This window comes from Strongylocentrotus purpuratus, unplaced genomic scaffold (genome assembly GCF_000002235.5).
Source record: "Strongylocentrotus purpuratus isolate Spur 01 unplaced genomic scaffold, Spur_5.0 spur5_contig_871, whole genome shotgun sequence".
NCBI classification, from domain to species: Eukaryota; Metazoa; Echinodermata; class Echinoidea; order Camarodonta; family Strongylocentrotidae; genus Strongylocentrotus; species Strongylocentrotus purpuratus.
This window is the reverse complement of record NW_022145581.1, coordinates 397,785-408,215: the sequence shown is the minus strand read 5'-3', so window position 1 is coordinate 408,215 and position 10,431 is coordinate 397,785. Positions and strand designations below refer to the sequence as shown.

Below are 10,431 nucleotides of genomic sequence, written 5' to 3'. Positions count from 1 at the left end.
TCTTTACATGGTGCAATATACTGTTTGAGAATGAGAAGAAAAAAATCCTGATTGGTTTTAAGCACAATTCAATCATGAAAAACTGAAAATATATTTCATAATTAACACAATTATACCAATTATAAATGCGAGCGAGCTTTGGGGACAATCTAGGAAAAATTTGCTCTAACTCACTCTATAGGGGCGTATGTTATTGAAAAAGGAAAAGGGGACTTTTCAAAAAGAAAAGGGACACATGTCATAACAAACCTCGAACCTGAAACAGGGCACTCACCAGAGATGAAAAAGGTACTTATGACAAAGGAAAAGGGACATCTGTCGAAGGTAAGGGGGCACCTATCAAATTTTAATAGGGGCATTTATCAGAGTTGAAAAGGAGTATTTATGAAAAGTGGAAGGGGCTGTTATTAAAAAAAGGGAGGGGGAAGGGGCATTTACCAGAAGGAAATAGTAATTAATGACAAGGGGACACGCGTCAAAATAGACGCACATATCAGAGCCGACAAAAAGCACGTATTAGAAGGGGAAGAGGAAGTGCTTAAAAAGGAAAATGTCCCTTTTCAAACGTAGCATTTGCCCCCACCCCCCTTCCCCCCACCCCCTTCCCCCCCCCCCCAAAAAAAAAAATCACTGATTCGTTGTAGCTCGAGGTGAACTCACTTACACTCGCAATATACTCGCATTACTCAAAACAAGCTCGTGCTGCACTGATGTTTTAGAAAATGTGGGCATGGCAGTGTTCCTCCCCCCCCCCCCGCACACACACAATTAAGTATTATTTGAAACCCTCCCCCTCCATATGTCCGCTTAGTAAAATCTTGTCATAGTAAAGGCAAATATGTCAACATAATCAAAGAAAGATCACTAAAGAAATCCTGCTTTTGATTTAGCTGGGATTATATAAACATCCCACGAGACTTACAATGTAGGTCTCTTGAACTCTCAGAAAAATTGTCAGAATGCCCATTAAATTTGACAGTATTGAGGAAAGCACATATACATGTAAATAGAAATGATTTTTTTTTTTACATATCGTCTCGTATTAGACAAAACATTTTCTTTCACTTGATTGGTAATTAGAGCATCCAATTCGCTTTTTGAGAGGGTGCGTTTCCAAAACTGGTCTATACCTTTAAAAGAGAAAAGGAGGTTATTTCTTAAATGAAATGAAAGGGACTATTTGACTTTCAAGGAGAAAATTAAAATTTCTATCGGGCATGTCTGCTATTGCTGAATGAGATGGAATGTTAAATCGGAGGGCTTTTTGTGCTCTTTGAAAGGAGCACATAATGGAGGCAGTGCGATTTAAAATTAAATTTCAAGGGATGGATTAGATTTTTGTATCGTTCACGATAGCTATCTAGGAGCCCTAAGGCGGACCCCTGGACCCCATTAGTTATCATACAAGGGGTTTCCAAGACAACCCGCTGTTGTATACAATTATCCTTGAAGAGAAGATTGAGTTATGGGAAGAGGTGAACAATAATAATTATTGTTATGCAAGTGCAGGCGCGGATCCAGGATTTTCCAATAGGGGGGGGGGGGGGCCGGAAATTCGAAATTCGCGCAGACCATTATTTAAACTTACCAATACTGACAAGGTCATATTAGAAGCACTGTACTTTAATAGTGTACTGGTACCTAAAAACGGGCACAATTATTTTGGAAAGGGGACATGCTCACGTCACATCTCTTGTCCGATATCAACATTCCCCGTTTTCAAGTTATGCTCGCGCGCAATTTTTTTGACATTTCCATCAGTGGGGGCTGAAGCCTCTTGCCCCAATATCTATTTCCTGGTTTAATAATTTGGCGAGTGAGCGTAAATTTGAGCTTATGTATGTTGTGAAAAGTGTTAATTGTCACCAAAATATACGAGATAAGATATAACAAATGCATATTGGTAATTTTTAAATTTTCGGGGAAAGAGAGGCTGCAACACCATCCCGCATTAACTGCAGGTGTTTTGAAATCAAATCAGACTCCCCAAAAAAGTATTAACCAAAACGCACGAATCCAGTTTCAAAAATCCAAAAAAATGTCAGCTTCAGAGGGAGGCACATCACCCCTCAGACTCCCTCTAAAAGTATTAACCGAATCGCACGAATCTAGGTAAAAAAAAAAATCAGCTTCAGAGCTAGAGAGGAACCCCCCCACACACACACACACACACACACCCCCTGTGCGTGCAAGCGTGAAATTAACGCTGGCGCTAATGCGTAAGCAGGGGCGGCGGAGCTATTTCCAAAGTGGAAAGCACCAACAAAAAGGGCACCTACAAAGCGAAATCTCAAGGCGAAATTATACATTTTTTTAGACATTGGTATATACCCTTTCATTGTGATCCCATTATCAGGGACGATTTCAATATTTGTTTTTCTTTATATATCATACAAGTTATTGCTTAAGCATCACACTTTCGGCTGAGTGTGATTGTCTGAATATTCATTTGCGAGCGAGCAAAGCGAGCGAGAAAAAAATGTAAGATCTGTGAGGTCGCAGAGTGAAAACTTACATCTTATAAAGAGGAAAAAACCAAATCATGATGGGGTTATAAGCATCACGGAAGACTGAAAAAACATTTGTTTTAAAGTGACATATAATTGTATCATCTATAAATGCGAGCGAGCAAGCAAGCTTTAGGGGAAATTACTCTTAGTCGCTTTAAATTAGTGCAAGACTAATGATGAGCAGGTTAGGGGGCACGTGCCCCCCTCCCCGTGCCCCCCCCCCCCCGTGCCTACGTGCCGGATGATGAGAGGTTAAGGGGACACATATCGAAAGGGATAAAGACACTTATTAGAAAAGAAAAGGAGCATGTGTCAAGGTACAAAGAGTAATTATCAAGGTTTAAACTGGGCACTTCTTACACCTGAAAGGAGGCACTCACCAGAAATGAGATTGGGCACTTATGAGTATGGGAAATGGGCATTTGTCGACGGAAAAGGGGCATCCATCAGAAATTGATTTATCAGAGGTGAAAAGGGGCATTTATGAAAAGGGGATAGGTCCCTTAATAGAAAGGGAAAGGGGCACGATTGAAAATAAAAGGGCAGTTAGCAAAGGTGAAAATGGGCACCCATCATAGATGAAAAGAGTACCTATCAGGAGGGGAAGGGGTACTTTTCAAAGTAAAACGAGCATCTCTCAGATTTGAATAGGGGCAATTATCGGAGGTGAAGAGCGCACTGAAGTGAAAAGAATTAACTTCTCATATATGAAAATGGTCATTTACCAGAGATGAAAAGGGACACTTTTTATTTATGAAGGGCCTCATTTTTCTAAATAGCCCTTATCAGATAGGAAAGGGGGCACATGTGTTGATGAAATGTGCGCTTATCCGAGTTAAAAAGGGGAAGGGGCACTTCTTTACAAAGTAAAAGTGGCCCTTTGGGGAGGGGGGTACTTGAAGAGTGGGGCGAACTTTGCCCCCTACCCCTGCCACCCGCCCCATCATCATCGCTTGTAGTTCACTTATGCACCCCTTCCTCCTAATTCGTTGTTACCGTCACTGCCATTTACGTATGGCCGGCCGGCGTATTTTTATTTACACGCTAGCGAGGGGAATTTCTCGATTAATTCCAATGAAACCGCTTAAAATTCCAATTTACATCCAGGAGAAAGTTTTCTTAACTTTTTCTTGAAACACTTGAACGGTTATGGAAACTGTTTGTGTTTCTAATCTCCAAATATTAATATTATTCTGCATCAAATATAAAACATTGATTTCTACTGTGATATGTAAAGGCACGAACTTACGTTAATACATACACATAATTTGTTTGTAACCAAGAAGGTGCACCATGGTAATACATTTTAACAAACACATCAACATGTTACCTAGACAACTCATCACCATAGCCATTGTAAAACCATATATTAATGATACATGTAAAATATAGATTGAAGCAATTCTCGTCGATTGGCTGTATCCTGAGTGTGATTTATATAATGGATTTTGAGTAACATTTGCATCTACCTGTAGTTGAAGTATAGATACAGTGTATAACATCAATTAAGTTGGAGTTCAATTGGAAGGAAGTAACGAGGAATATTAAAGCAATGGAGACTGGGAGATGAGGAAAGCAGGAAGTTAGAAATTGAGAGATTACTCGCGTGACTAGCCTTGCATTAATGAATCCTTTATATAATGTTGTCTTGAGAGAAAGTAGACGATTTTTTTTAAATTGGAGATTAGTGCAAGTATTAGATATATTGGAAATAGAATTAATGAGAAATTTATTTTTTATCGAGATCAATACATGGGGGGGGGGGCACCATCAAAATAGGGCACTTTCTGGAATATAAGGTGCACCTACAAAGGGAAACATCAAAATGTAAATCTGCCATATTAAGACATTGATAGACGTACGCGCAACGCATGTCACACACAGAAAAATGAGAAGAAAAGAAAGATTTTTTTTTTTTTTTTAAAAGATAGAGGAAAAGGAGAGAGACAGAGAGAGGGAGAGAAAGAAAGAAAGAAAGAAAGAAAGAAAAAAGGAAGAACATGAAACTTAACTTTACACTTAGGCCTACATATTACATTTCCGACTGAGTTGGCTCGACATGTGCTTAAGTAGTCTGCGGACGAAAGTACAACAATACGAAAACAGAAGTTATATGAAATTGTCTTTAAGAGAGAAAGAGAGGTTAAATTCTAAAATGAAATGAAAGGGGGTATGTGACTCTCAAGGAGGAAATTACAATTTCTATCGCTCATGACGACTATTTGGAATTTCCTAAAAAATTTTAAAGTTCAAGAACTTCCTGGTGCTCCGCCCCATGCAAGACTCCCGGCAACAGCGAATTATTTACACAATTTCTTGCTGTCTGCTGCCTCGAGATCACTGGAGCGAAGAAAGGTAACATTATAGCAAGAATCCCTATTCAGTGAAGGATTTATCCCTTTTATTATTAAAGACTCCCGACAAAGGCTCTCCCCCTGCAAAATTGGATAGAGTTTTATGTAGTTTAAGCTTCTAACAACCACGCCCGTGGACTTTTTATTATTTACACAAAGGTAAAAGTGTATAGCAAGAATCCCTATTCAGTGAAGGATTCATCCTTTTTTATGCAGATGCTTCTTCTACCATTCTTGACCAGAAGTGCGTTTCAAACTCAATGATATGGGCATCATCCCATTGAATGTTGTGTCCAGTGTTACGGGTTTGTTTTGCTACTTGCTGCCTAATCTGAGGGCTCTGTTGTGCTCTTTAAAAAGAGGACACAATAGGGGCGGCGCAATTTAAATATCAAGGAATGTATTAGAGTTTATTTCTAAAATGAAATGAAAGGGCTATTTGACTTTCAAGAGCGATAAAAACTCTAATCCATCCCTTGAAATTTAAATTGCACTGCCCCCATTCAGTGTGCCATTTTCAAAGAGCACAAAAAGGCTTCAGATTGAAGATTCCATCTCATAAAATTGTCTATAAGAGAGAAAGAGAGTTTATTTCGAGAGAAAAAATGAAATGAAAGGGCTATTTGACAAGAGCCCTTTCATTTCATTTTAGAAATAACCTCTCTTCCTCTCTTATAGACAATTTTCTCTCTTGAAAGTCAATAACCCTTTCATTTCATTTTAGAAATAACCTCTTTTTTTCTCCTAAAGACAATTTCTTTCTTGAAAAGGCTCTACCAGACCCCTCAAGCTCTGCCACGTTGTATGGATCCATTAGGAAGCAAAATAAGCCCACTCAATAATTGATACATATTAAAACGTCATAGCGATTCATCCAAATAAGAAATCCACGTAAGAGGCATTTTGAATGTTTTAAGAAAATTCTTTCAAATTCCAGGATATTGGGTGTTCTTTTTCAGGAAACTCTATTTAAACGAGTGGAAGCACTGGCGGTTCTGTTTTTTTTAAAACTGTAACAATTCTCCTTGGATCAGATATAGACCAAAAACAAGCCTCATTATCTTCAGTATACAAGTGTCATTTCGGACCTTACAGCTTTCATAGAAATCGCTTCTGGACCGTCAAAGAAAAAGTTTGAGAACCCCTGGTCTACGCATTATACACATCAGGACCAACTTGACAACTTGACAAAAATTTGAGGGGGGTTCGACCCCCCCCCCCCTCCCCCCCCCCCCCCCCCTCTGCCTTATTCATCGTTACCGTCACTACCATTTGAGTAGGGCCGGCCCCCTCCTTAATAACGACTCCCAAGCCATCAAGAATGACCCCATAATTTATAGATTACCATTCTGCCGTTCTTTGGAGGGGCCGGGCGCGGCCTTTTCAGAAGTGTTTCTACACTAACCTTTTCATGCACTCCGGCTTAACATAAACAAGCATGCTAAGATTGTTTTGAAAAGAAGCATAATTTCGACTCAGTTTCGCATAACCTAAAAATAAGAATACGGCCAGTCACCCCCCCCCCCCTCCCCTTAATGTATGTTAACACATTAACGTGGGCGGCGTACCACACAATAAATCATTCATCCGCAAAATCATGTGCAACACGCGTAGCGAACTAATTTGCATAATCGGACAAGTCCGCGATCTACATAAAACATAAACTAGTCCACATTCCCACAGTAGAATACGGCCAGTCACCCCCCCCCCCCCTCCCCTTAATGCATCCGCCTTCACGCACCCCCTTCCCCTTGTCTTTCCCTTATTCGTCGTTACTGTCACTAATTTTTAGTGCCATTTCGTTGTCTTGCTTTCTCACCGGCTCCTCTCTTCTTTTTCTTTCCTCTTTTTTGAACTCTCTCTCTTTTCTTTACTTTTTGTTCTCTTTTCTTTTATCTTCTCCTTTCCCCCCCCCCTTTTTTTTCCCTTCTTTTTTCTTCCTCTTTTTTCCTTCTCAATTTTTTTGCTTCGCCAATAGGGGGGGCCGCGGCCGTTTCGGCCCACCCCTGGATCCGCCACTGCAAGTGTGGAAGAACATCAGATAAAACATGTTCCCTGAAAAGAATGGCTAGCCCTTCAAATGCCTTTATATTTCAGATATGGCATGTAAGAGCAAACAAATCGGGACGGATTGTATGCCAAATGTTCGTCTATTCCCATATACATCTGTCTGTGTACATAACACTGTGTACGAACTAGTTCACCACAGAAACATTTTCGTTTTTGTTTTGTTTTTTTGTTTTTTCGTTTTTTTTGGTACCACTATTTACACTCAGGAATACCCGTAATAAATCTTCCGTCTTTGCTCACTTCGATTCTTGATGGGTTCTGCTTATGCGTGACTTGTCGCTGCTCTGCATGTCACGTGATCGCATGGAAGCGAGAAGAGGAAAATCGGGTGACAAACAAAAGACCTGTGTATAATGTATTCACCAACGTTTTGAGAGCGGACATTTATACGGAAACAAACCGCCGGAGTTATACACAAAAACACTCCAGAGGTGGATATTTCGATTTTTGGCGATTTAAGTACTTTTGACGAATGAAGTCAACTTTTGACAAATGTATTAAGGATCGATTTTTGGTTCCAGTGTAAAGACAGCTTATAAATTTTCGCCTTCATCTAGAACCAAACATGCGATACTAGTATATAGTTCAATCATTGCAACAACAAAAAATGGCTGTTCGGCACTTCGGTGAGTTTGTCGTGATTGTATACCTGACGTTAGTCACATCTGGATCCTCGTACGCGGAACAATTACCCAATGTCGTATTCATTCTCGCTGACGATTACGGATTCAACGACGTCGGCTACCATGGTCGATCGCAAGGGTCTGCAATACTGACGCCGAACCTGGACCGGCTCGCAGGCGAGGGTGTTAAGCTAGAGAACTACTACGTTCAACCGATCTGCTCTCCAACGAGGAGCCAGCTCATGTCAGGAAGATACCAGGTAAAAACCAGGAATAATTAATCTTTTTTCTTCTTCTTTGCCTCATCAGTGGATTTATTAGGTAAACATGGTTTACATTCAAAGATACAATGATACAAATCATACTTACATAATCACAAACGCATCATAATCGGCATAACGTGAAATGAAATAAAGCTTATGCAAGGCAGTATTGCCTTTTTATCAACCCGATTGGTTACGTGGCCTAGGATACTCTTATTTTTAAAGGTTCATTTCACACCGAAACCTCTTATACATTTAATGAAAAATCCGGGGCATTGCTCCAAAGGGGTGGGCGTGGGGAACGAGTTTTCCATTTTTCATTTATGAATATATAACTAAGGGCTTCTTGTGGTTCTGAAAAAGGAAAAGTTCACAAACCTATATTGTTTTGATATATATTTCAGTATTCACATTGGATTCGCCTGAGCAGAAAGGAGCGACATTATGAAAATGCCTTAACTTGCCTTTCTTTTTAAATTTGGACGTTATCCGATCACACTAGCAAAACCTCACTTTCAAAATGAATTAACTATATCTGTGGATGCCATTTCAATGAGGTAAATTTATTTCTTTTTTTAAAATTCATATCCACTATATGTCTTAAAGAAACTAAAATTGTACAGCTTTCTCGAAAGATCGAAAACCAGACAAGAACAGGATTATATCTAGACAGACCTTTTTAGTTTTCTACATAATCTTGTCAGCAAACTATGTTGGCATCAGCCACTATCCAAAATGTTAACGTGATGCTATAGCACAGGGGTTCTCAAACATTTTCTTTGACGGTGCAGATGTGATTTCTATGAAAGCTGTAAGGTCCAAAACATGAGGTGCCATTCGCCTGACAGTTTTTAAGGTCAATCGTTTCCTTTAACGTAAGTAGAACTACGTACAATATGATTGCTGGAAAGCTGAGATCGAGGATTCGAGCATTACTCAGTTTTGTTTCAGACTTATACAATCTACTGCTAAATTTTACAGTAATGACACTTGCATACTGAAGATAATAAGGCTTGTTTTATGTCTATATGTGATCAAAGGAGAATCGTTACAGTTATATATTAAAAAAACAGAGTCGCCGGTGCACCCAATTTTCTAGAATTTGAAGGAATTTTCTTAAAACTTTCAAAATACCTCTTACGTGGATTTTCTATTCGGATAAATTGCTATGACGTTTAAATATACATATATGTATATGAATTATTTAGTGGGCTTATTTTGGATGACCGTCTTGAGCTATGGAAACTCCTACTCTCTCCTGGGGACAATTGTATACTACATCGGGTTGTCTTTTCTTTGCTCCAGCGATCTCGAGGCAGCTCCTTTCAAAGAGCACAATAAGCCCTCCAATTCAGCATTCCATATCATTGATCAATAGCAGAGACGCCCTCAATACTGCACAAAACTTTCAATGAGATGATGCCCACATTAATGGTGAGTTATCATCTAGAAAAAAAAAGGATTTATCCTTTACTGAATAGATACTCTTGCTATACATTGTTAAATTTCTTTGCCCCGATGACTTCGAGGCAGCAGACTGCAAGAAATTGCGTAACGGTAACAAAAAAAGTCCACAGGAGTGGTTGTTAAAACTTCATTCATCAATAACACACACGCCCGATATAAATTTTATTTTTCTTCTTGAAAGTCAAATAGCCCCTTTCATTTCATTTTAGAAATAACCTCTCTTTCTCTTTTAACGGTATAGACTGCTTTTGGAACCCCCCCCCCCCCTCCCCCTCCCCCCAAAACGATATGGAAGCTCTTATTACCAATCTAAATGTGAAATAACATGTTTTGACTAATACGTGATGATAATTATGTAAAATCTATTCATTTCTACATACATGCACATGTTTTCTATAATTCTTCACTAATAACAAAAGAAAACACTTTTTGGCTCAAGCTTGATATCCATATGTATTGAAAAGAATTTACATCACATTAACGCTTCGGCATTCTGCATAGTCTTGTGAAAAAAAATACTTGAGGATTCACAAAACCGGCATGTCAGTTTAATGGGCATTCTGACAATTAAAAGATCGCGAGGGTAGCCAGTACAGAAACGGTCATAGCTCATTTAAACACCCCGTATTCAGCACTTGCGTCGCACAGTGGGCCAGAATCGCCTCAAAGTGTGCCAAAATTCAAAATTGGCGAATGTGAATTTTTATATTTTTTTTAATCGCTTTGGGAAGAAAACATTCAAAAGAATATTTTTCCACCCATATTTTAATATTTAGCGAGTTTTAAAAGTGTCATATACCCCTGCGAACATGGGAAAATCTATATGTTTCTCCAAAAATGATAAAAGAAGCGACTTTGCAATAGGTGTTGAGAATTTATGAAGGGAAAAGCAATCAACTTGATACTGCGTGCACTTCTTGCCTATTGGTAACCCAATTAGAAAATACAATGACCACATTTATGGAAGCTTCATTTTGGGGGAAATGAGCATTAAATTTCACGAAAAAAGGAAAAAATTGCAATTTTTATATAAAAGTAGCATATTTATAAGGATTCCGGCCGATTCCCGCAGTGATGTTAATCTCAAAATGTCTGCCCAAACCTAAGCTTTTCATGTATGGTATTTCTTTTTGCCAGAATTTGC

General features: G+C 39.0%; 1 protein-coding gene across 1 annotated transcript in view; it reads left to right on the top strand.

Annotated features, from left to right (window-relative positions):
• Positions 1-7,176: 7,176 nt before the first annotated feature.
• The window catches only part of LOC105436537 (arylsulfatase J-like), a 29,747-nt gene continuing 26,492 nt past the window's right edge, over positions 7,177-10,431 (top strand). Inside the window, exon 1 of the mRNA XM_030976775.1 lies at positions 7,177-7,817. Within this exon, the coding sequence (XP_030832635.1) occupies positions 7,542-7,817 (276 nt within the window). The 5' untranslated portion in view covers positions 7,177-7,541. The remainder of the gene's footprint in view (positions 7,818-10,431) is intronic.